Here is a 26366-nt window from a genome sequence, read left to right on the forward strand (position 1 = left end):
CGTTCGAATAAAAACGCTCCGTAGTAACCGATTTTCTACCGTGTCCACACATTTCAGATCCTTGCGAGGCCAGTTCAACCACCAGTCTGCTGCGCGGGGAGAAGAGAAAAAGCATCGTGGCGACCGCCAAGCAAAATAAACGAACAAACAAACAACGGTTGTTGGCCGGTTCGGAATTGGTTACAAAAAAATTAAACCACAAATTCGAAATCGCCAACTAGAAGCGGAATCGCCCGCCATCGGGAAACTATTCGGCGGCTTTCGGCCTCGTGTTTGGAAGCATTTTCCGTGCGCAGCGGTCACGGAGAAGGAGAGAAAAATTCAAAAGTACCAGCAGCAAAAGAGCCGCCCTGTGTCTACATCGCCAGCAAGCAACGAACAACGACGGCCCCAAACATGGATCAGCAGCAGTACTGCCTCAAATGGAGCAACTACTCGTCGAACCTGGCGGCGGCCTTCTCCAACCTGTTCGACTCCGCCATACTCACCGATGTCACGCTGGTCTGTGGAGGTAAGTGTCGATCCTTCTTTCCCCGGGCGGGTACGGGAAAACCCTTCGAGAGAGTGTCACTCCGATTCGGAGATGTCGTTCGTACGCAGAGTCCGATTTTGTACGCCACTGGAAATTATCACAAACCCCTCGTCCTGACGTGACGAGAGGCTGACGTGCGTAAGCGAGTGCCGACGAAAAAAAAACGTCAGAAGCAAATAAAAATCACCCGGACTGCCCAGGGACAAAGACAGGAAATGTGAAACGGATTTTCGAAGGATTAGACATTTATTTTAAAATTTCATTCCGCTCCGTGAGCCCGATCGCCCGCGCCGTGAGGACTGCCGCTGATCGATGAGACGAGGACGCGTGGTTCGCGATTTATTTTAACCCCTTTTTTTCGCTTCGCTTAGAGGATGTCCGGATCGGGTGTCCTGGATGGAGGCCGCCTAGTGGCGATGTCCCACGTGCGGCCCGGTTATGGGGCTTCCGGTTCAACGACGGCACCGTTGCCTGTGCGGCACATGATTGAAGCATGTTCGTAACCTTTCACGTGCTTGGCCGGATGAAAGTGGATTCCCTTTCCTTGTGGGCTGCGCGGTTGGTTGTCGCGATTTTTATATCTTTCGACGTCGCGCGTCGGTTTTATCGTGGACACCCCAAACACCGGACAGTTTGCGCCGTTTGTTGGCGGGTCCTTTTGACCGGTGTTGTCACATTGTAAACAATGAAGCACCGGAGCGTGTGTGTCTGAGGGACAGAGCAGCGCCCGATGGCCGACCAAAGGTGTGAGCCTACACAGCAGACAGCAAACACACTTGCTTTTCATCAATTCTAATTTAATTTTTACTTTAAACCCAGTTCACACCTTACGATTGTTTTCGGACGGTAATTTAGTAATTCTTCCAATTTATTCTGTTTTTTTTTCATGTTTTATTAATGACGTTGTTCATTTTATTATTTTCTTACCGTTTGTCTGTTTGTTCGTCAGTTCGCTTCGATTCGAGTTGTGTTTGTTTAAATGATTTAATGTGTTCATGTTATGTATTTGATATGAGTTTTCTATCTTTGGTTCTGTTTTTAGTCTGTTTTATTTTATTTAAATACCATTTGGTTTTGCCAATTGTAACACTTCCTTTACGTTTCAATTTCGTGTTGTTTTAGTTACTTTCGCAGGTGCACCATTTTGATTTCTTTGTTTTTGTTCAACTTGTTAACTTTATTGTTCTACTTTATTCATCTTATGTCTTGGAAAATCCATTTATCCATTTTTTTTATTAATTTACTTGGTGCTGCGGGACAGAATCTGACGGCTTCAACCATTATGTGGACAAGCTCTCCCAGTTTTGGGGTGGATCAAATGGAAATGTTTAGAGCCGCACGATCCGTTTCCTGCGGCTGGACAAGACTTTGCAAAAAAGGGAATTGGTGTGCGTTGCTCCCGTGGTAGTGTCACGGGCAGATAGCGGTGGGGCGGACACGTGGACAGCTGGCGGGGTTTGTGTCACAAACGCGGAAATTAATTTTTCTCGCGACACACGCGGACTCCACCGAAAACAATGGGAAACAAAAGAAGTGGGTTGTGTGTGGTTGGCGTGGCGATGATGGTTGATTTTCGCTGCCACACGCGTCCTCGTGTATATGTGTTGTGGCCAGGCGTTTGTTTGCGTTGTCGTTAAATGTCGCTTCGAAAACAGAGAGAACGAAAAATGGACAGCAGCGCTGGCTGTTTGAGACCCGAGGCGCTCGGGTTCAGCGATGGGGCCCGGTCCACCCCCGGTCGGTGGTAGGTGGTTTCCTGTTTCCGGTGGTGGAAAGGCTCTCGCTCTGCATATGGCACGCACCGCTGCGGGAGAAATTTTCTTCACTGTCCAGTTGATGGATGTTCTTTTTTTCTCCCAGCTCCGGTCTTACGTACTTTGCTTTTAACGCACTCCCGGGCACTCCCGGGCACTGTTCCGCGTGGCCCGCTCGCCCCGTGCTCTACATTACCGGTTTCCGTGTTCCGTCTTCCCACTCGCCGAATCGCACAAACCAACAACACCTTCGCCGCGTGGCACGGGAAATTGAGTGGAACTTGCGACCGAAGGACACTCTGGCTGGCTGGCAGGCAAGCACGCAGGATGTGATGATGGTTGGGCCAGTTGAAAAAAAAAACAAATAACGGCCAAAGCATCCTCGCGGCCAATCCGCGACTCGCTGATGTGCCCGGTGGTGCGCTTATTTTTGTTTACGCCTCCCCGAATCAAGTCCGTTCGTCCGGCCGGCGCCGTGTCCGGCTTAGGGCAGCAAAATTGAGCCGGTGGATTAAAATTTAATAATGTTTGGTCGGCGGCGTTAACCGTCACCCTACGCAACCAGTCGGCCGCCGGACGTGGAGGAAAATTCTCGGTAGTGTGTTGTGGCGTGGTGTACGGGACCCATCCGCGGGACTCGCGTTGTCTGCCACAATGTCACTGGGAGTTTGTAGTTTTTTTTTCTTCGGGAAAACTCCACACTTTCAGAGCAATAGCCGTGCCGTTTGAGCCGCGCTCGTTTGGGCCAGAATTTATTATAAGTTTTATTGCAATGGTTTGTTGTTTGGATTTCGGGGAATCCGCGAGCTGTGGCTGCGGCTTCCTCTTCCGGTTCGGGAGGTGAAATGGCAAATGCGGCAAGTTTCGCTAGTTAAGTGGATCATTTTATGGTTGTCGAAAGGGCACCCCGTGAGCTTATCATCTGGCTGTGGTGTCCTATATTTGTGTGTCCTTGAAGCGGGGTGCCATTTGAGCGGCGATTCGTGCAATCGTTTGCAATCGGGCACACGATTTACAGTGAAACCGTGGAGAGCATGTTTTACACCTCGGTAGCTAATTAGCTGAAGCTGCATTTTCACACGGCCATTGACCGCTTATGGGCTGCCTCATGTTTTCGGAGGTTTCTGTTTTTCTTTTTTCTTTATCGGTTTTCCGTACAATCCTTTCCGGCCAGTCCTTTGAGTTCACCAGGGAGACTTTTACGCTTGTTTTTCTTTAAATATAAATTAATTACCTTAGTTCAGTAAGGTTCAATTTCTGCATTGTAGAAGTTCAGATATTTTACTAGGGAGGGTATTCAATGTATCTGCCAAAGTTAAATTTGAGCTAGAGCTGTTCATTTGGGCTAGTGAAGTTCATATATGACAAAAGCTTTTAACGCAGGATTCGGTTACTTACAACTTTGTTAATAATACATTTGGAATGCTAATTGTAATAAATTATTGAACTGTTAATGATCAATCTTCTCTCTAATTGTAATGCGATAGGAATTGAGCTCCGACAAATTGGTTATTGCAAATGCTGAAAAAAATAATCACTTCAGTATTTTACGACATTTTTCCTTCAGTGTTTTAGTTCTTTTTAGTAACCTACCTATTTGCGTACCTAACTTTGAATGTTTGCGAACTGATTGGTACAATTTTTAGCCCTTTTTTGGTTGTTGTTTCACTCACTTGTCGTGTAGCTTTATTGATCGCTCGCCAAACTACTTTCCGCTCCGGTGATTCATTTCCACTCCGAAGGAGTGAAAGTGAAGCCCGAAACATTGGCTAATGATCTATCTAAATGCCAAAAGGCGTCCTCGGAAAAGTGCTGCTCCGGCAGCTGAAGCCACTCCGGCTGGCCAGCCCCCGTCCACCCGGCGCAATCTCCGGTCGCCACAACTCGCGCAGCCCGAAAATAATGCGTAGCCTCGTGGGGTGGAGCGTGGGCTATTTTGCGCCCGAAAGGACACCTCACAACCCGCCGAGCGGCCCCGTCCGTCCTCCCAAAAGGGCTCTCGGTGGACGAGGATACGCATCTCGTTCCTATCTCGCGCTCAGGCCCCCCTGCCCATGGTGATGCAAGTGTTGGGTTGGCGTAAAATTTGAAATCCGGCCACACGGGCCAGGGGAGGGCGATTGGAGCGGAGGGGTACATAATGAATCCTGCCGCTTGTGATGGCGCGCGGGCGTCGTCTAAAGGGACAGCGCAGTAGAGCAGTAGTGCAAAGGGCCGCGAGCGGAAATGATAAAAACCGACACGATTTTGAAACACGAGAAAGTTTTCTCGTCCGCGTCCCGCGCTTTTCGCCCTTGCCACCCGCTCCACCCGGGGGGGTGTGAAAATGTTGCCCTGCCCCGCAAAAGGGGGGCCCAAGCACTTATTGGCCGTTGTTCCCCCGCCGGTGATGGTGGTGGCGGTGAATTATCCTGCTGTTGCTCTCCGCGGGACCTCCCGGCCGCCATCGTGATCGGATGAAGGAATGGCACAGCGTTCCATCCCACATCCCGTGTGTCTGTGTGCGGCGGATGGATGGCCCGGGAGTAGTGCCGCGCTCTGATAGCGAAGCAGCGGCATCGTCTGCGTCGATCTCGATGCGTATCATCGCAGTTCGCGTAACGCATTACGCGGCGGCCGCAGGGATGCGTGTGACGCAGGCTGAGGCTGGCTGGCTGACTGTGTGGACCCCATCATCGCCACCGAGTCACCGAGCAAACTCTTCTCCGTAATTATTTTCTTCAACTTCACCCATTTTCAGCTCGCTTGCGGTGCGCACGAGGACGGGAAAGGATTACCCGGGCCGACCGAACGTTCCGCCCGACGAGATGAGCGAAAGGGCGGAACAACAACAAACAATTTCTCTCGGGTGCCGGAGCCGGAGTCGGAGCCGGAGCCCCGCCGTGCTTTCTATCATCCCCGGCCTAGGCTTGTGGCCCGTTTTGTGACACGTTTTCATCACGTCCGTGTCGTCGTCCCGCGTCACCCGCGCGCGATGGGAGGCAATATTGAAATTTTCTCGCACAGAAACGCGTTTTCACTTAACGCGGCCCACGTTGGCGCAGGGGACGCTACATTACAACACTATCCTTTCGTCCTTGCTGTGTTGTGTTTTTGTGTGTGGCCGTATGGCCATTTTTTCAATCCTTGTCGATGGCTCGCTGAAGCAACGTTAGGGTTCGTCGCTTATTCCATCACTCTCACTGAGCTTGACAGAGTATCGGAAGAAGGAATGTCCTGCCGCCGGGAGTCCTTGAGGTCCTTTTCGTGATAGTTTTGGAAGGTACGGGTAAGGTTTTCTTTCGTTGCCAATTTATTCGTTAAGTTTCTGATATGATTCTTCAATTACAGTTCAATGAGCCAAACTTAGAAGGAATCTGACGACGGGTTAATGAAAAACAAAGCAAAGTCCGTTCCAGTGCAACCTACGGGGTTGGGTCGAGAAAACGGCCACCTTACGAGTCGCAAGATGCGTATCGTGATTGTGAAGGACGCTTCGGATGAAAAACAAAGAAGCAAAACATGGCGCGGAAGCCCATTTCCGCCGAACGCGCCGTCCTTGGAAGGTCTCCCTGGGATACGTCAATTTCCTCGCCAACGTGTGCGCGCGTGCTCCCTCCCCCCAATCCCGATGCCTCCGTCTCGTCACCGGGGCCGTACGAAGCGAATGGAAATGTCAGCAAAATTCACATCGCGCCGAGAGTCCTTGTTTGCGCGATAGGGCGGTGGAGAATTGGAGATGGAATGTGCCATCCGGAGAAGAGGGACTCCCCTCGGGTTTCGATGAAGAGCGCAGGAAACCCATTTTGTGGGCCGAAAGGATGCCACCACCGCCGAGAGGAGCCGATTGTTGGCGTAGGCGAACGATATTCAAACGGGTGCCGCGCTCGAACAAGTTGACAATTCGGGGCCGGGGTCGCCTGGCACCGGCAGCCCCGCCAGCAGAGCAGCGCAGCATACCGAGCAACCGAGTCTCTCGGCAGCCATCGACCGGCACAAGCCGAACAAGCGAAACTATGGCCGCTCGTTGGCCGTCGCCACCGCCGTTGCGTGCGTCAAACTACAGGGCCGGCCGGGCGCAATGTGATATTTGCTTTGATGTGGAAATTTATCTAATATCATTTCCCCGGGACGCTCGCTGCAAGGCACAATACTTCAGTGTGTGCCTTATTTACCGGCCCGGAGCCTTGAAGCCGCAGTCTGCTTTCGGGTTGTCGGTGAAAGGAAAAACAGGGCTACAGGGTCCTTCGAACGAACAGCTCACCGGGCGGGCCTCCGTCCGAAGATGAGTAAATTGAGTGACCGGCAAGCGATCGATGGGGTGTACCGGAAACAGTCATTGCATTCACCGATAACCGAGCTTCATCCGCCATCGCCGTGGAGAGCGTACAGAGCGTATGCAGGGGTCACGTTTAATCCTTCAATTTTAGTTGCACGCCGCGCGACCGATCAGCCGAATCCGGATGGAGGCGCCTAGTTGCTTGGCGGAGGCGATTTGTTTTCCGGTTCGAAGTATTTTTCAATTTCCATTAGTTCCGGTTCCGGGCACCCTCCGTTGCTGCCGCACGGCAACGTGAGTTTTGCGTTTAATTTTGTCAAAATACGCCGCGGCCTTTGCAAAATCAATACACCGCCGCGGCACGCACACGATATTTGCTACGCCGGAAGTAGAACGCGAACGCTGGGCCGGCCGGGAAGTTTCCTCGGCCACCAGCCAACATATACCGGCTGGGTTTAATTTGCCAAATTGAATTGGCAAGTTTTTCCGGTCCTCATTCCCGGGACCGCACCCGCGGGGTGAGTGTTCCTGGCGGGACCGGAAGGTATCCATCTTTTTGCGCTACGCTCGTGTATGCGTGTGTTGGGTATAATTTTCTAATTTTTACTCTAAATTCACCTCCGAATGGTGGCCGCGCGTCGCTCCATTGCCGTCCCGCCGTCCGGGTGCCTCGGTGGGCAATCATCATCATCAGCAGAGGGCTGCCATGGTACCATCGGCATCAGTCGTGCCCGGAATGCCCGAGGAGCGCGCAAGGACCTCAAAGGCGCAGTGTAGTTGTCATCACTCTGCCGCGCCGTGCATGCGTCACTTTTTTGCCCCCCGAATCTGTCCGTCCCACCAGATGGGGGAGGCGGAACTTTTCTAAATGATAAACTTTGCGCCGGTGCCTTCCGGACCAGGCTGGGCTGGCGGCCGGAACGACGGGCAGGAGGCTGTCCAATAAATGTCAGGCGATTCTACGGGCGCACCCGCGCACCGTCTTCTTCCCCTCCTTAAATGTGTGTCCCCCGTTCCCCGTACTCCGTGGATCTGACGCGTGTGGGACGAGAGTTACTTTCGATTAGGCTCTCGGCAAATATCTCGTCCCGCAGGCCCGGAACTAGAAATCGACGGATCGCGGGCGGGCGGTGAAAACAAGTGTTTTGGGTCGGTCGGTCTGTTTTTTTTTCCGGTTGGTTCTGTCGGTTGGTTCTTCATCTTCTTCGGCTCTCGCTTCCCTGATTGAAGGCTTCGTCCCAGCGCCCGGGATGGATCGAGCCACCGTCGTCGCCACCGAAAGTTTCCCATCCTATTTTAGACTTCATCAGACTTCAAACGCACGCACGGAAACGGTTATGGGCGCCACCGTGCGCGCCGGGAAATCCCGTGGCTTTTCGGTTTCGGCGGCCGGCCGGGAAATGAGGTGGAAAAGCGCGCCCGTCACGCTTTCTTCCCGGACCGCCCGGGTCCCGGGTTCGTGGTTCAATTTTCGCTGGCTGTGAAACGGAAAAGCCACTCGTGCGCCTTTTGCTTTCCCTCCTCTGCCGCATTCGGCATCCGCGGACCAGGGGAATGTTTCATTTCGTTCCGGGGCGTTTCCTTTCCGGCCTTCCCCGCGGGGGCTCCCGCCGCACGGCGCAGGAAATAAATTAGTTAAGTTTTTCCCTCACCCGGGTAAGCGCCACAGTTTCCCGGGCGTCATCCCGGGCGGGACACACGGCACGGCACGGCACGGTATGTAGTGCAGTAGTGGTGTCCCGGTGTTGCTGGACAAACTTTACATTTTGTTTGATGAGCTCCCGGCCACTCCCAGCTGCTCCGGCGCGCACAGCTGAGCTTCTCGGGTGGAGCCACTCTCCTTTCCGTTCGCTTTCTTGCCGGCGATGTGCGCATTCCACGTTGCGTTCGGCGCGATTTTCCACCCCACGCAGCGCCATATGAATAATGAATGGGGGAACCAACAGAAGAACGGGTTAATGAAATAACGAAACGGTGATGAGAAAGTGCGGTTCGTCTTTTGCCCACCATCTCTTCGGCAGGACAACAGGCGGCAGCGCGATGACAAACTGTCTGATGACAACGAAAACCGGGTGGCGATAAGTGCCCGACTGCATTATGGGCTGTTGGGGTGATTTTTAAAATTAAACGTAAACACCGGCCACACGGCCACGTAATTGAATCCCTTGCCATGTGCGCCAGCGCTCCAAAGCCAATGTGTAGTGGTTGATTTTTGCTCACTTCTTTTCACTACAGAATGAAGCACGTCCAAATCGCTATGCTCTGTTTTTGGTGGGATCGGAAGGTTTAGATCTACTATGAGCTACTCATATCACAAAAAGGCACCATAAAGTGATTGTTCGTGAAGATTCGTTGGAACAAGGATGGGAAATATTTTTCTAATGAATTTACCTTCTTTTTAGTTCTACGAAAGTCGAAACCTCTTGAGCCGATAAATTAGACATCAACGGATCGAACTGACGGCTCCCCGGCGGGAGTATGGTGGGCACATTGAACGGCCGCAGCTCACGCAGCATCATCCAGCATCCGTCTCCGGCGAGCTGGAAAGAGGGAATTAATCCTTTTGGGGGCCCTTCAGTCCAAACTCCATCCTTCGCGCTGAAAACTATGCCCCTCGCAACCGATCGATTGCGCCCCTTTTTTCCGTTCGCCGATAATCACGACACCGTACCGTAGGCGAGGCACTGGGCACTCGATTGGATGAGTTCACTCACGTGTTCTGCCGGTTCTATCTGCAGCCCCACCTGCAGACCTCTGCATTGCCACTGGCGCCCGCACGGAGAGCAATGCCTCAAATCGTCAAGCCGTACAACTTTTGCGCAGAGTTCCGCCCTGTCATTCGGAAGAAATCGCGCCGCGGTGAGAGGTGGCGGCCTGCGTGAGACGTCGAGACGTGGCGGAGGATGGCAAAAAGGATGTTTTGAAACTACTTTCCCTGACGGGGCAACACCGACTACAAGAGGATCCTCCCCGTACGCTCCCGTCTGTCCGTGCGACTGTCTTTGGCAGAATGTTGCAATTTAGGCCGACGAGCGAGAACGATAAGCTCCATCGCCGGGAATGGGAAAGGATGTACCTCATTTCCAGCGGAATGTGTTTTTCGGTTCCACCCGATTCGACAACGTTTGTGATTTGGGGCCCACCGCCATCCTCGGGGGCTGCTTCTTCGGCTGCCTCTCCTGAGTCTAGGGCGCCCGCCGAACCGAGTTTGCGTTGTTTAGATTGGTGTTTGCGGAGAGCCTTATCTTGCTTCGCGTGGCTTCTTCATTTCTATTGGTTTTTTTGCGTTGCCATTGCTGCTGCTGCTGTTTCGGTGCGTGTGGTGAATGAGATTTATTTATTTTTTGCTCTCTTCCTCTGTCACTCCGAGGCTCCTTCCGGTTTTTGCGTTGAAGACAAACTTGGAGGCAGGTTCATCATCAGGACGCTGGCAGTGCTGGCCTCAGTACGATGAAAGTGTTTGTCCTTTTTTTGCGTCCCTTGAAGGGCAGATGAGTGAAAAATAAATAAATGAAACGGCGCCACAGCAAAAAATGGGAAAATTCCGGCCACCACTCGCACACAGGGGGCTGTTGGACTGTCCGCATCGGCTCCCGGGTTTGACTGGCTGTGCCAATGTTTGGAAAATGAAATCCTGATAACGCCGCCGCCGTGCTGCGCACGGCCAGAGGCTGCTCACTGCCAGCCGCAGGTCGTTAGTGGAGGCCGCACTTGGTCCTCTTGGCCAGTCCGGCGACGGCGGTGGTGGCCTATGGTTAAATCGTGAAATGAGATCCTTCGCCTCTAACCAAACGCACCACCAAACTCCAGCACACGATGAGCGATGGCGATGGAGGCGCAAACAAAAAACACAACCAATGGCAACTTACGACACACGAGAGAGGCGCCTGGTCATCGGCATGGTCACCTCCCGTTTCTCGCACAGCGAAAAAAAAAGATAAATTCTGCGGAGCAAATTCTTCATGTTTTGGACGTTTTTTTTCGCTTGCCTTCATCGTCGGCCGCACGCGCTGGACGCGCCCGGTAAGAGTCCGTCTTCCTTCCAGCGCTTCCGCTGCGCGTATGTGTCAAACGATCCCTTCCAGCCAACCCCCAGCCTCCGGAGCGAATCGGTTTGCGTGTTCCTCCGTACGGTGGAATCGAATTTTGTGTCGGTCGTTTTTTACTTGTCCGTTCGGGAGGAGGTTGCAAAAAACCTCCCTTACGCCGAAAATTATGGAGGCGACTACTGCCGTGTTCCCGCGTTCCCGCGACGGATGTGCTTTTCGGATGCGGCGTCCATCAAAACATCGTCCGCCCCGCAACCCGATTGGGCGGGGGTTTTTAAAAATTTGCGCTACCGATCGATCGATGCCGAAGGACGAGTCTTTTCGAAGGGGCAAAAAAATGCCTGAGCCCAAAATTGGCCAGGGGTGTGTGTGCCGGGTTGGAATTGATATTTTGGACAAAGGATCCCGCGGGCGGCACGGCGCGGCGCAACCAGCATCATCCAGGAAGGATACGCGCGAGGACGCAGTTCCGCGGGCTTCCTGGCGAAGGAATCGATTCCAATCCCCACAGCGGTATGGCCTTTCGTTCCACGCGAGTGTGTATTGTGTCCTGCCTGTTTCAGCAGGGAGCGGCAGGATTCCGCTCGAAGCGCTCGCTAAATGAACGTCGTGTGTCTCCGCCGGCCGGGCAGCGGTGGGCCGGGACGCGGAGGGTTCGGATGATGGAATCGAATCCCCGACAATACCTTCGCGGACGATGTTTGACTTTCCAATTGACAGTGATACGCAGTGTCCGGGTCCGGGGCGACCGTCGTTGATCCTTCGTTGCCCGCTATGCTCCAAACATTTGCGCACATTGATTGGTCACAAGTTTGGGATTTGCTGTTTTTTTTCTCTCTCTCTCTCGTCCCTTTCGTTGCTGCGCAAGGACATTTTGAAGTAGACAATTCTTTCGGTGGCCAGCCCGTTGCTGATGGGGAAGTGGCTGGCTGTTAATGAGTGAGGCGGGAACACGAAAGGAAATCCTAGTCGACGGGTTTTCCTGCTGCTGGCTTGGTCGCCGGTTGATTAGAGATTTATTCCGGGGCAACGCGTTCGCTTTAATTAAACAACGGTAAAGTGTTCGCCGTGCCGGGTTTCCTGTGTTTTGTGCTACTGTGCGTTGGCATTATACTAAAAGACGTTTTTTTTCTTATTCTCTTTCTCATTTTAGGTAAGAATCGGCCCTGCGAAACTACGCATCACAGTTGGTGAGATTAAATTGGACAGTGCGCTTAAGCGATAGTGTCGGACTACAAACTAGTGTCGCCATTCGCCAATTTCCCGTTAAACTTTCTCTTCGGCACCTATTCACTTTATCACAGCTCATCATTCAGGTCCATTTTATAATTACTTCCATGGGATGGAACTTTTCTATTACCAGATTGATGCAAGCCAAGCTTGCCGAGGAGATTGGCTTTAGGATGCTAGTAGCCAATAGGTCATAATACAGTCTAAAGGAACTGTTTCGCTCACATCTCTTTTTGAGAAGATCTGGAGAGGAAGATGCTCAGATTGGTATTGGATCCCGTAGAACTCGCTGCTACAGCGAGCTGTACGTTCTGTACAGCGATGCCATGACCTAAGTCTTCTTAGACTTCTTAGTTCTAGGACAAGTTGCGAAGGCATTCTAACGCAAGCGGTTGAAGGATTCTTTACTGCGAGTTAGTTTTAAGCCAATTGAATCGCAAAGCAAGGCAATGGTCTGTGCTGCCGTCCCTTATCTAATGATCAAGGTTGGGTCACCCTTTAACGCTGTGTACTTGTTGCTCCCGAAAAACACGCACACACCCACCGGAAATGGCGGCATTATTGATGACTGACCCGGACCGGTGCCCCCATTGATCGATTATTGATTGTTATGGGATTAACCATAAGGTGGCAGGGAGCCATCCTTATCGGATCGTGTTGACGAGTGAATTATCGTTCATATTCATTCACCACCACCACCACGGCGGCGTGGCGCTCAATCCATGACGCACTTCCTGAGTTCCTCAACCACTTGTCGTCGTCGGTGCCGCAGTCACCGACTATGAAATTCCGTCACAACTTTCTTCGGCGCCGCGCGGGGATAACTTTATACGACCGCCGAGAGAATGGCCGTCCATTTCCACTCCGGCCGTTCCGATTGGGGTCGTCAACGACGTGTGGCTCCCGTCTCCCTCGTCGACACACGCACGTACTTTCACGTAACATGTGAACCTTTCCGCGTCCTGCCGGGTGCGTGGTGGTGGTATCGGAATGTTGCCGGCAACCGGCGACAGGGATAAGACGACACCACACCATCACCAACGCGACAACGGCGATTCAATAAAGCCGTCTTCATTATTCCAAACAAACACGCATAAAAATTCTTCAACTTCCCGGACCTGCTCAAGACGGTAATAAAAAGCGGGCCCCGGAAGACCGTCCCGACCCGGAGGGAACCGTCTGCCCGGGAGCGCGGGCGCATGTATTACGTAGCCCGAGCACCGTGGGCCCGGGACCGTGGATGGAAGCGCGAAAAGTTTGTGTCGGTGTATGTGTGGGGTAAGGAGCGGCCGGAATTTCTCGCCCTCGGAAAGGAAATCCACCGCGCGCGGCATTTTCTCCCTTTTTCACGTCCTAATGTGCCGCGCCGCCGTCTGGCTGCCTGGCTGCGTTCCTTTTTCGGGGGCCTTCTTCGGCTCGACTTTTATCGCCCGTTTGTGGGTCGGCCTCCCGAAGCAAAATCCGATATCCTGTCGTCTTCGTCGGGGGCCGGGGTCGGGGCGGCGCACAAATAAAGAAAACATAAAATGTGAATAAAACGATACATTTCGGCACTCTCGGCGGCGGCGTCGAGTACGGCACGCGCTTTGCGTAAAACCGTCTTTACGGCAACGTGTGTCTGTTGTCGTGTGCTGGCCACGCTTTCTTCCCACCAACAATGAAGCGTCGGTTGGCTCTCCGTCCGTCGGAAGTCCTTTCCGACTCCATCGATGGCTTTCGGGCGCGCGCTGGCGTTAAGTGAAGATATTTATAAACATATGTTCTTCGGGGGGGGCACCCCACTTCCTCGAAGCATTCGTTATTGTTTACGCTCTCTCTCTCTCGCTCTCGCTCTCTTGCTGGGGTCGGTTCGATTCCGATACACCGGAACCGGTCCCGTGTAAAGGTGTGCCAGTATTCGGCTGCCGGTCGCTATGTCGAGCATCTTCCGGAAACCCAAACAAAACGTTGTGAAAATGGCTCAAGCTGGGGCTTCCAGTGTATCGGGGGGTCATCCGCGGGGACTCCTGAAACCCCAGGTCGCCACCCTCCTATTGATGATGGTTATCTTGAGGCGTGAAATCAATGAACTGCCGGAACACATACACGTACACCTTCGCCGGTTTGACCCCGAAGGCATTGGATTCTTCAAAGGAGTCGGCTACCAACATCCTTACAACCTTTTTTGGCCCTCGGGGTATGTGTGGTTCGTGGGAATATTAAAAGGCAGAACAGACGATGGTTTGATAATGACACAACAACATCTGGGCTGTTCGGGGCGGGCGCGCGTTATTGGTTCCGTGGCTCCCGACCGCTTTAATACGGCTTTAATGGGATGCATATCTGATGACGCCCGCCTCGCTTTAAAGCTGCCCAATTTCGTGAGTGAGGACTTTGCTACTGGTGCTTCTTCTGCTTCGTAAACAAAGCGGGCCGTCCTTTTGTCGGATGGCTCCGTGATGGATGGCTGCTGGATACACGCTCGCTGCGGCACGAGAGTAATGGAGATCCTTTCCGTTTCGTCCCGGGAGTTTCCACGGTTTCCAATATAAGCTATTTTTCCTGCTAACCACAATTTCGTCCACAACGCCGGAGTGCCGACCGGCAGCTCGCGGTCCCCGCGAGAGGCTATTGATTAAAAAAAGTGAAGGGTTTCCGCCAATGAGCGCAGCCACGGCTTCTCGGGGGCCACGCCAAACCGGAACCGCAATTTCGGGGGAATCGGGTTTTTTGCCCGCTTCTCGGCCCCAATTTTGACAAGATAATGCATCGAACGCGGAGCGTCGGACGCGCCCGGTATCGGTACATGGCCCCGAGCCTTGGGTTTCTGTTTGATTTTCCCTTTTTTACGTTTCGTTTTAGCAGCGACCGCATTGATTCAGCACCGCACCGAGATCTGATTTGCACGCACCGTCCGCGCGTTATTACTTCGCCCGGCCGGTGACGGGAACCGACGGAAAAAGGGAACACAGGATGGGCTCAATTTTTTCCGTGCAAAAGATGGCTGGGATGGATGGTTCGCCGCCACCTATGCAGATCGTGAAGGGCCATCCCATGGCCCGTCAGGCATGGGATGCCGTCGATCGGCTTCGAGTGCCGACGGCGGAGCGAAAAAATCATATCTCAACCTACCGATTCAATGGGCGGGCCACTATGCTTTGTTTCCCTGGCGCGCACGGATGCGTGCCCGTGGCCATGCCATGTGGAGCTATCTGTTCGATTTCGGCTCAGTTCCGGCCGCCAGTTTGCCGGCGGCGGCGGCGGCGCCTCCGTCTGGCGTTCGCTTGATATTTATTTCGATTTATATTCATTTTCCATTTTCATGGAAATGTATGTATTCCGAATTTATTTGCCCGCCCGTATCTCTCGCTGTCGCGTTCGGACGAACCGGGAACGCACTCCATTCCAATACACGCGTGTCTGTGTTGCTATCAGCTATTGTTATCCTTTTTTAAGGTCCCATTTTTCCCCTGCTCTCTCTCTTCGTATTATTGGCCCCATCGTCATGAATCGATGCTGGAGGGAATCCTGGTTCGCTAGCCGCGTTGCTACGAGCGCTCCTTTCGTTATGGAAAAATGCGTGAACGGTGGCTGCGAGAGTGGGAAATGCTACGACGTACGGCGTATGGAAAGGATTGAATAGGAAAGGAGGTTCATCCCTTCCGAGACTGCTGCTTCAGGACAGTCATGCATCAGTGCCGGAACATCGGAACACCGCGGCCGTGGGGGGCGTGTGTTTTTTCAACTGCACCAACTGCCTGCTGCCTTCTGCGACTGCGATGCGCTTGATTTGATTTCGGATTCCTCCATCATGCTTCCCGTGTTCGCACGCGGAACGTTGTCTCCGGCGGATCGATCGCCTGACTGCGGTGCACACTTTGCTTGATTTGGTTTCACTTTCCTTTCGAGGCGGGTCTTTCCGTGTTCCGAGTGACGCATTACTCGACTTTGCAATCGAAACCGGCCTGTGTCGGGGCTACCGTCATCAGCTAAATGAATGCTCTTACGTGTCTTCGAAAACGTCATACATCAACCTGGGGTGACATTATTGAAAATGGCCAATATTGGGACGCCCATCGAGGTAATGGACGCGGTGCGCCATTCCCCGCGTAGTTGCATGATGGCCGTTTTTGTGGCAGAACGGACGTGTCCTTGCTCGCATGTCCCTTTTGCATTCGCACGCCGGGAAGCCGAGAAGTGAGCAAATTGAAATTGATGACTATTTGTAAAATGCTAATTTCATGTGTATTGCCGCTATCTGTCATTCATTTGACCAGCAGCCAACGGCCTGCCTATTCCGGTGCCGGACACCAACACTGGACGTTCGATTTTTGCGTTTCTCACTTCGATTCCTAACGTGGAGGACGTGCTGTGACGCCGAGGGGCCCTTTCGAAAACCCCTCTTTTTTATCGCATTTCATTTTTGCATTCGAAATCGACTTGTGCAACTCTTCTTGCCGGCCAGTTTTGGGGGATGGATTTTCTTGCCCGAATGGCTCCAGCCACTAAGGACCACTCATTGGCTCAACGTGCAGGAGTGCGTTTCCGTGCAGTGCCCAGTGAGACCGGAAGTGTTTTCCCCCGGCTCTGGGATTAGAATTTATATGTTTTTTGCATCCGGTTTCCGAGACAAACTTCAAACAGCCACCCCCGAACCGAATGGGCAAATGACACTCCGTAATGGAAGACTGACCGGTCGGCCCGGCCGAGATGTTTAATGAATATTGATTTAAAAGCACTTTCAATCGAAACTTCAGCAGCGCGCTGGAGATGGGCAAGTTCGGACTGCCGGATGCCAGGACCGCGCCACCAGGAGCACCAGGCATCGTCGGCCGCATAATGGCATTGGCAGACCTGGCGCGAGTGATAGTTCCGTTCTCCGTCGCGGGGATGTGACCGCCCCATGGAAATTGATTTAAAAGAAGGACCGCGTCCACCGGAAGCAGCTCAGAGGATGTTCAATTTAGTCACGTCCGAGCGGGAACCGTGTGTATGGGGGGAACCAAGATTGGCCACCGGCCAGTTATGAGGGCGGCCTTTGTGCGGAGGAATGCTTTCACTTTCTTGCGCCAACTGACCACCGGTACGGATGATGATGGATGCTGATTTGAATTTCAATTTTCGCTCGAATGATTTGGCATGTGTCCTGTGTTCGCCCGTGTTTGCTCTCGTTATGGTGTCCGTCATCGAGCACCGGCAGCAGCAAAAAGTGTCCGCAGGTCGTGCATTATTGTGCGATGCGATTGCGTTTGATTGGCCGACACTAACGACGACGGCGACGACGTGCTAATGTTCCGAGGATTTGTCACACGGCCAGCGTCGGAAGAGGAAGTCGGATTCATGTCCGTCTGTGTATGTACAGCGGGCTGTATCGGGATGTCGGGTGTTTGCGCCGCGCTCGTTCCAGCGATTATGAAGGATTGTCCAGCTATAGTGCCCTGTTCCATCAATCCGAACAAATAGTGGCCCGCCGGTGAAGGAAATTAATCAACGCTCTTGCCGCCCGTGTGCCTGGTTTGAATGGCTCTTTTGGGGGGTTTGGGTAATAGAAGATCAATATCGTTTCATTAGTTTACGCAGACGATGGGGGACCAGTGTCGTCGGAAGCCGTTCCGCTATTAGTCGATTTGACGGGATTTCTGTTTCGATTTAGAGGTTTTTATTTTATTTTCGCGAGCGTTTTGGAGTTACCATTTTTCCTTTTTTTGGGCATTTTGAAACAAAATGGCATCAACTGTTCAGTATATCGAACGCTTATTTAGATTTAGGTTAAATGTTCTTTACTGATGGCTTCAAGTTTCCTATACCAAGAGTTTGTGCGCCTTTTAAGTGGATTATCGTTCGATGTTGCTCAATAATCTTGTGTGCCTTTTTCAGTTTTCTCATGCATCGCTTGTTGTCCTGTTGTTCGGAAAGATGTGCCAGCGAACAGATAAATCCAGAGCGAACCAGAGGATGCTGTCCCTCGGGAGGACGATAGCCACCAGCAAACCGCTCCCCGAAACGGACGGGGTACAGTTGCTTCATTGCGCCATCATCGCGTTTGGCTAATTAAGTCGTAGCCTAGGGAGTGCTTTTGTGTTTGGTTCCATGATTTGCCTGCTTATCCATCCATCAGCTCCGCAAACATGGCCACGAATGGGTTGCCTGCCAGCCCATCCGGTTTCCGCCGCGGGTGGAGACCCACCCAGCAGGTCCGTTGGGTGGCTGTTTTTTTTTTTGCTATCTGCGCCCTTTCAAACGACGGAGCTGGCGACATTTTGCGTAGTGAACTGACGTTTTTTTGTGGCATTCTTTTAACTTTTAGCCAGGCCGCGGCCGTACCTGAAGTTCCCCGGGACGCACGACAGAAAGAGCGAACGAGACCAACCGAGGGCCAGTATTGTCGCGATCGGTCTGTCTCGGCCAGGAATCGAACCCCTTCGGTGGACAAAATCCCCCGAAAAAGAAAAAAAAACCAATGCCCCGTTACCAAACGACAGCGAACGCGGGAGTCCTGCTGCCAACGATTGTCCTGCCGCTAACGATTGGGTCTTTGGGGTGGCCGGCACCGTGTTCAGGACTGTGCAGCATTGTTCGGGCACGGCTCACACAGTTCACGAGCTCGAGCTCAACCGGAACCAACCGGTCGCGTGGGGTACGCTCGCGAGCGCTAGACTTCCGCTTCCGCGCCAGCATGCCAGACTTCCACCCGGTCGCGGGTTGGCGAAATACGATTTTGAGGAACACGTCCCAGCAGCGAGCCCAGCGGTGCATGAAAATTCGCTGGAAAAGGGTAGCCGTGCGACCAATGCTCGACGGTGGGTCGCTTCCCGGTAGCGAATGCGATCGGCAATTGGTTTTCCGTTGGCCAGTCAAGCCAGCCCTCGGAACACAGAAGCCGTATGATATTTTGTGAAATATTTATCATTGTAGGTGGGTCCCGCCGTGGCACGGCGCCGAATGGCGCCGTTTGCAGAGAGTGGCCGTCAAAACCGGACCGCCTGAACCGGCCGGCCGACTACGCCACTACTACTGATCGATGATCCTTCCACTTCTAAGTTTAAAAAAACAAACGGCGGGCGAGGCCGGAAACAGGTCGGAAGCGGAAGAAGGGATAAAAAATGGGCCGAGAGATTTGCGGCCCTGGACGCTGGTGACGGCCTGTTTTCCGGTGGTCGCGGTGGGGCGATTCTTCACGTTTCGTTAGCCACTACTGGCCGCGACTGGGCGCTCGGGTCTGCGATTTGAAGCATACGTCAATCAATTTGGTCAATCAGCGAACGAACAGCGATGGTGGTCGCCATATTTTGACTACCCAGTTCGGCCACCAACCAGGTCCGGTGGTTAAATTCTATTTGGTCGATGGTCGACAAAAAATAAGCCCTAAAAATGGAGGAATAAAAACTTGCACCCCGCAAAATGGCGGAAAGAAATGAAATTCCGTGTGCCATTGTCGTGGACAGGATGAACCACCGGGGGATTAGTTTATGTTGCTATCGCTTCCTTAAGCATTCGTATCCGAAGCTTATGCTGCTGTTAGGACTTGCAGAACTGGTCGTAAACCTAAATCATCTAAACTAGTTGTTGATTCCTAGTGAACGGCACCACGAAGCACCTCTTTAAGAAGGTCCTCTCATTGAAAATGATTTTTAAATTTGGCTTTAAAAGGGAAATTCCTATGGGTGCTGGGAAAACCCACCACCCTAACACACACATACACAAAGGCAAAGAAAATCCAGTGTTCGGATGGAGTTTCTGACGAATCCTGGCCCGCGCCGCCCGGCTGTTGTAATGAGAGTGAAAACAAAACTCATAAATCCCGTCGCGCGGAGGGTGGCGCGTGACCTTGAGGTGGGTGGCCGAGAAAGGGTGGCCCAATGGTTTCCAAACAATGACGCAACCTTTCCGCGAGGGTGGCACGCTTTTTTTGTCTTCTTCCACACTCGACGGCGCGGTCGCTGCCGTACTTCCGGGAAGGAAAGGTCCTTTTTCGCCATCGTAAATGTCGTCTACCGTACGTCTGGAGCTGGCGGATTTGGAGCCGCGGAAGGACCGAGGGGCGTCGCGAAGGAGGTGACCGAGGGCGGGAGAACACAAAAAAAACCTAGACACACACACAGATACATACACGGCCGCCGGCGTCAGCCGAGAAGGAGCCATAAAGCTTGTTGAGCATAATAAAATAAAATCACCAACCGAGGTGGGCCGCCCAGAGAGCGGAGCCGGAGCCGGAGTTCGCCGGAGAGTGAGTGGCTGCGAGCCGCCGGAGCCACCCAAATGTGACGATGGCAGGATCATATCCATCTTATTTCCGTTTCACTTTCTTTTCTTTCTTTCGCTCGATTCGCGCGGGGGTCTCTCGGAGAAGGGATCGGAGTCTCCGATAAAAAGTAAGTCGACAGAGGGCACGGCGGTGTCGTAAAAGCTGAACTCATCCTTCGCCGCGCCCTTCGCCACCCCCTGGGCGACGCCGCCACCACCAACGGGATTCGGTGTCTGGCGAGCGCGGGATCCGTTTCCGTTTCTTATAATTTACTTCCCGCCCCTCGGTCTCTCTCTCTCTCTATAATGAAGGGCCGCATAAATGGGGGCTGCGCGCCATAAAACCGGGCCACGATGAGCATCCGGGTGGGTGGGTGGTTGTATGTGTGGGAACATTATGTTTATTTGTGCTGGCCTCGTCCTTTCGCTTTCATCTCTTTATTTTACTTTTTTCATTCATCATCTTCGACGCACGACCCACTGACACCGTGAACGGAGTGGAAAAGTTTTGCCAAAAGACTCGGCCGGCACACGGCATACGAGAGAGAGAAAGAGAGATCTCTCTCCTTCCGTCGGATGCGTTGGGTGTTAGTAAATTAATCAAATAATTCCTTACACTCTCTCCTCCGGGTCTAGGGTTTTCCCGAAGTCGCCCCGAGTTTGGTGGGGCGCGTCGGATGAATGAAATTAATGAGGAAAATCATGACCCGAGATGGCTTAACACACATTATCGCACACATACACAGCGACGGGGATTCTCCGTGGTCAGTTATGGGGTGGCCGGCCGGCCGGCCGGGCCGGTCAAAGGTCGCCCGCACCGGGTGCTTTTCCGGAATTTCCCATTTTTCTCGGTCCCGCACACCGAAAAGGTGTCAATCGGAGCGAAGGTACGGCGCGAAGAAAAGACGGCGGCATATTTAGGCTGTGGCCAAAGATGCCGGCTTCCTGCGAACACCATCGGCGGCGGGTGATAACAATAATAAAATCATTCGCGGGCGAGCGAAAAAGTTATGACTCCGGGTGTTGGGGAAGCGAAAAAAAGGGTTTTTCTTTTGTGCCGTGGTGGGGTGTCATTCTGGGAATTTGTTTTTTGTTTTTTGTTTTTGTTTACTGCCGTTTCGTTGCTGCCGAGTGGAAAACTCGGAAACGGAGGCTCCAATTGAGGAGAGCAGGAAACTGACCTGCCCCTACGCGCGGCTTCGATGAGGAAGACGCGACCAGCGATGTCCTAATTTTGCGTTAGCCTCGGCCCCCGGAAAGAAGGATACTCCAAGGCGAAGGTAAAAAGGGACCGGGGCCAAAGCCGGCAGCTCGGGGCACCTCGGGGATGACCTTGAAGGAGAAACAGTAGCGTTGGGCTTCGCTTAACATTTTCCGATTGTGGCGATGATGGCGATGATGCTGCTGCTGATGATGAGGGTTGCCGGTGGATTGATTGTTTTCCTGTCCAGTTCCGGAGCCGTGCAGCATGCGGAGTTTAAGACGCGCCGTCGATTCCAAGAAACCCCACGCCCCATCAATCGATCATGCTGAGGAAAGCGCCGTACATCCCCTTTAAGCGAAAGCAACAATGACCACCGAAGTATGTCCCAATGGAGGCTATTTTTCGAAATGTTGTTGCACCCCGGATCTCTCAGTCCGCTGTGACCCACTTCAGGCAGCATAAAATGCAGCCCGAGCGAGTGCATGCGTGAGCTGCGTGTCATTGCGCCATCAGCGACGAAGGGAGGGTGCATTGGTGTCGCGTACACAAAGTGCGCGGCCCCCGAAAAAGCATAATCGCTCAAATGGCCCTGTGTGCGTGCGCTCTTCAATGTTTAATGTTTGGTTTGGGGAAGGTGTTTTTTTTTTCTCTCGCCCTCTTCTCGATTGCATTAGAGCGCGCGCTTCGCCGGTCGTGACACAGTTTTTCGGGTGCCTCGCGCTCACGGGCAGTTAGTTGCATTCGAACGGAGGGCCGATCGTTCGCGCCCGTTCCCGACATTTGTGGCCGGGCCTGACGCAACCTAGAATCGCGTTTGATACGCGCAGCGGAGGTCATACGACGCGCGCACCACCAGGCGTGCGTGCGTCTTATGTTGCATGTGCGTGACCTACTTTGCCGTGGCCCGGGAGTGGCCCAACCGAAAACGTGCCCGAGTTGCCGGAAGACACTTTACTTCGCGCGTTCGCTGTGCCCGCACGGGACAGACGCAATGCGCTGATGGCGGGGGCAAGGGTAGCCAGTGCAGGGCGGTCACAGGCGCTTGCGGTTGGTTTCAGCTGCTTCAGTGTTTTTTTTGCTTCTTGGCCCGCCCGCCCGCTTTAGTGCGAGCATCAGCGGAACCGCTCGGGGGTGGTGGGGTTTTTCGGGTGCCGGGAGACTTTTTCGTGAGGCGATGCGAAGTTTATGTTTAACAAGTTGCATCAATTCGCAGGCAACCGCACAATGTAAACAGGCCCCGTCGGCAGTTTTACGCCACAAACTGCGGAGTAAAAGAAAAAACCCGGGAACTGGTCGACGGTCGAATGGTATTGAATCCTCGGATTGGTCGGCCTTTTCGGGGTTGACCCACATTGACGTCCGGCGGGAGGGGGAGTGCTGGCGGAAGGATGCAGTGGAGATGCATTCCGAGAAAGTGTTTCCATCGAGTCAACAAACAGTCGGATTGCGAGCCGAATCAATGTTTTGAAAGATTTCGGTTTTGAAGCGGCTGTAAAGTTGTCTGTTCGCAACCGACAGGGTTGGCGGTTACTAAGGCCGCGTCGTCATGCTATCAAAACGTGGATCAAGTACTCCTAGATGTTACTCTCCTCTTTCAATCGCGCAGTGCAAAGTAGTGGAACGAATTACTTCTTGAACTCTAAAACCGTGAGTTATTAAATGGTCGCCTTCGTCAGTTAGTTTTTTAATTGCTCACCAGCCTGGGGATTTTTGTTTCAAATGCCAATTGCGATTGATTCGTGGAACTCCGCCGTCAGCACCGGACGGTGCCGGCGCCAGGCTTAATGGGTACACATTTCGCCTCCAGCCAACTCCGGACTGTGGGAAGAAAAATATTGCCGAGAAAAAGTGTCCCAAAAAACCTGAAACCCACAGCAGCAGCAGCAGCGGAGGGTGACGCATCTCGCAGGCGGCCTTCTCGCACCGAAATCTGTCAACCATATGCAGCGGACCGAACACTTCCGGCAACGGTTTCGGCCCGTCCTCACCCGGCCTGGCGTTTGGTTCGGAGGGGGCGCCATAAATTGTGCAAATAAGTCGTGGCGTTCCGCGTTCGTGTTTATCGTCCGCGCTTCTGCTGGCTGGGGCTGGGGGTCTCTGGCAGAGCACACGCCTTATTATGTTCCGATGCCGCCGCGGAACCGCGCGTAACACCAACACACACGGGCAAAGGAATCTCCCCGCCCCAACCGCACCGCCGTTGCACCGCCGCCTATGATGATGATAGCCGGGGCACATGATGATGATGATGTCATAGGCCCTCTATCGCTGCGCGCGCTCCGAAGGTTTCAAGGTCTCGCGGGAGCGAGACGGAACCAGGCGGTGTTCGGATTGGTGGTGCTGCCCTCCGAATTTCGGGAACCTCCAACAGGCACGGAACGGCACATAAAATTGGGTCGGAAATCGACTGCATTCTACGCGCAACTGCGCCACAGAGCTCCACAGCACGGGGCACCGCGCAACCTTTGGCCCCAGGCACGCATCGCATCATCATCATCCGGCAAGCAACGCAGTGCGCGTTGCGTTTCGGCCTCGTTTTTTTCGGGGAGATTTTTGTTTATGTGGGGCCGCGCACATCGCACAAGGGTCTCTCTTTCTCTCTGTCTCTTTCGTGCTTGGCTTATTTATAGCGATCCGGTTGGTTGGTTGGAAGTTCTGGTCCTTCTCTGGGAAGGAGTTGGCGTTTCAGGTTTCACTTTCTTGCCCTCGGGCGTGCGCGCGCTGCTGCCCCTGCGAATGTTGAATGACGAGATTCTGGGAGGCCATTTCTTACGCCGTCCCATAATGGTATCTCACATCAACAACACCGGACATGTGTATGCTGCTGCACGGGTACGGGTGGAGCGCATCGGGCGCAATTCTCGCCATCGCAACACGCGCCTGCTTGCTCGCGGGTCAACGCTGGTGTGCGTTAGATTAGGCACCAAAAATAGGTCAGTCAGTCATTCGGTTGTTACGCGAGCGCTTCTGAGCGGGACATAAAACCCGCACGACGAACGCGGGAAGAACGTAGAAAAAAAGGCTGTTTGTATCGCAATGGCGATTGCGTTGCAGCTGCAATCGATTTGCTTCACCCCAAACGGCCAACTTGCGCAACTTGGTGGCGGCAGTTTTTTTTTCGATGGCCCCACAACGGTTCCCGGAAGATGTGTGACATGAAACGAAGCGGGTTTAGATATTTGAAATGATGTACTAATGAGCCGTCCGGACTTTCATTATTGTAAACCTTATTCTATGACATTGCCCTTTGACACTCATCGCAATGAAATTCCCTTTTTGGTTTAACGCGGTCCATCTAAAATTAAACATTTCACTCCACTTTTTCGTTGCAGAAACGGTATTCAAAGCGCACAAAGTCATACTGGCGGCATGCTCGAAAAACTTTGCCGATTTGTTCGAGCGAGCGCCGGTCGGTCCGGGACAGATCATCGTCATGCTGGAGGCCACTTCCGCGGACAACATGCACGCCCTGCTCGAGTTCATGTACAAGGGCGAGGTGCACGTGTCCCAGAAGGCACTCGAGAGCTTTCTGAAGGCGGCCGAGAACTTGCAGGTAAGTGTGTGCCGACCGTCGATGGGTGTTCCCGAAGGCACACTCTACTCTGCAGCTCCTTTCGCTAACTCTCCACTGCGCCGTAGGTTAAGGGACTCACCACGGAGCACGGACGGTTTGCGAGTGCCAACGCGAACAACAGCCAGCAGCCACCACAGTCGTCATCGTTCCACGACCCTCCGAACGATCTGCCATCGCCCGCCATCCGCCGACAGCAGCGCAACAGCCTCTCGTCCTCGCTAGAGTCGATCAATCGGGCGGTGAAACGCGAAACGGACAGCATAGTGGGCAGTGTGGGCAGTGGAAGCAGTGGTGCGGGCGCGAACCACGGCGCGGGAAGTGCGACGGATCGGTGTCCGGGCGCGTCCAGCGGTGGTGGTGGTGGCCGCAGCAGCGACCGAAGCGACGGCGCTAGTGGGGGCGGCGCAGGAGAACGTGGTGGTGGTGGCGGCGGCGGAAGTACCCCTTCGTCCAACTTTTCACCATACTTGCAGCCGTCCTACCTGCAGCCGGTGTCCTACGATAGCCGGAAGCGCGCCCTTCGCAGTCCGTTCTACGAGCACCAGGAGGCGACCCGGGACAGTGTGCTGCGGGACGGGAAAGCGAGCGCCGGCAACGGCAGTCCAGTGAGTGGCAGCAAAAACTATCGCCCGTCCAGCAGCGGTTCCTCGGTGACGCCCACGGAGGCCGACACCATCCACCCGGACCGGGACTCGCCGCAGCAGTCCAAGTGAGTAACGCTCCCGGCGGTGAAGCGGTGGTTTCGGGAACCAGGGCTAACGTTTAATGCGCGGCGGCCGTTTCTTTTCCGCAGCCGCTACGAAAATCACAGCCCCAGCACAACCCATCATGGCCATGGCAACGGACCGGTATCGTCGAACACGATGGACCGGGATGATCGGAACGATCACAATGGATCGATCGACAAGGTGAAAAACGAATGCACGGAAGGAATGGAGGTAAGGAAAGGGGGGAACGCATGGACTGGAGGCATGGAACGGACGATCCCGTGACGCTGACTTACGATCCCGTGTTTTCTACCACTCTACGTACTTCCGATAGGCGCGGGCGGAAGACTTGCGAGTGAAAATGGAACTGCGGCCCATCCAGTCACCGCTGCGATCGTCGGCCCCGTCGACACCGACGACACCAGTCGGCTTCATGCACGTCAAAGGTGGCCTAGAGGCTTCGATACCGTCGGCCGAGATGATGGGCGTACTGAGTGCACCGCGGGACAGTGTCACCACGGCGGACGGTTAGTCGATCGCACCGAAACGCTCGCAAGCGTCGTAGTCCCGAGGCGCCGTAGATATTGATCTGTGGATTTCACTGATTCCAGTGTTTGCTTACGTTCCAGGCAAAAAGCTGCAGTGCCCACTGTGCGATCGGCAGTACGGTTACGAAACGAATCTGCGGGCGCACATCCGCCAGCGGCATCAGGGAATTCGCGTGCCATGCCCGTACTGCAGTCGAACCTTCACCCGCAATAACACCGTGAGAAGGCATATCGCGCGGGAGCACAAGCAGCAAACGCAGTTCCTGCCGAGCCAGCTGCACAGCTAA

At 53.6% G+C, this 26366-nt stretch overlaps 1 protein-coding gene across 1 annotated transcript; it reads left to right on the forward strand.

The window, feature by feature from the left end:
• The first annotated feature begins 396 nt into the window (after nucleotides 1-396).
• LOC131210854 (zinc finger protein chinmo) lies at nucleotides 397-26366 on the forward strand. The gene is made up of 6 exons (XM_058204159.1): nucleotides 397-511; nucleotides 24583-24803; nucleotides 24890-25533; nucleotides 25618-25762; nucleotides 25866-26058; nucleotides 26143-26366. Exons 1-6 carry the CDS (start codon nucleotides 397-399, stop codon nucleotides 26364-26366), a joined length of 1542 nt encoding a protein of 513 aa, XP_058060142.1.

The sequence above is a fragment of the Anopheles bellator genome, chromosome 2 (genome assembly GCF_943735745.2).
Source record: "Anopheles bellator chromosome 2, idAnoBellAS_SP24_06.2, whole genome shotgun sequence".
NCBI classification, from domain to species: domain Eukaryota; kingdom Metazoa; phylum Arthropoda; class Insecta; order Diptera; family Culicidae; genus Anopheles; species Anopheles bellator.

Excerpts from the sequence above, each read along its gene's own strand:
- LOC131210854 (XM_058204159.1), top strand. The coding sequence starts at position 397 with ATGGATCAGCAGCAGTACTGCCTCAAATGGAGCAACTACTCGTCGAAC. Across the intron at positions 24,804-24,889 it reads AGGCGGCCGAGAACTTGCAG|GTTAAGGGACTCACCACGGA; the intron begins GTAAGTGTGTGC and ends ACTGCGCCGTAG. Across the intron at positions 25,763-25,865 it reads AATGCACGGAAGGAATGGAG|GCGCGGGCGGAAGACTTGCG; the intron begins GTAAGGAAAGGG and ends TACTTCCGATAG.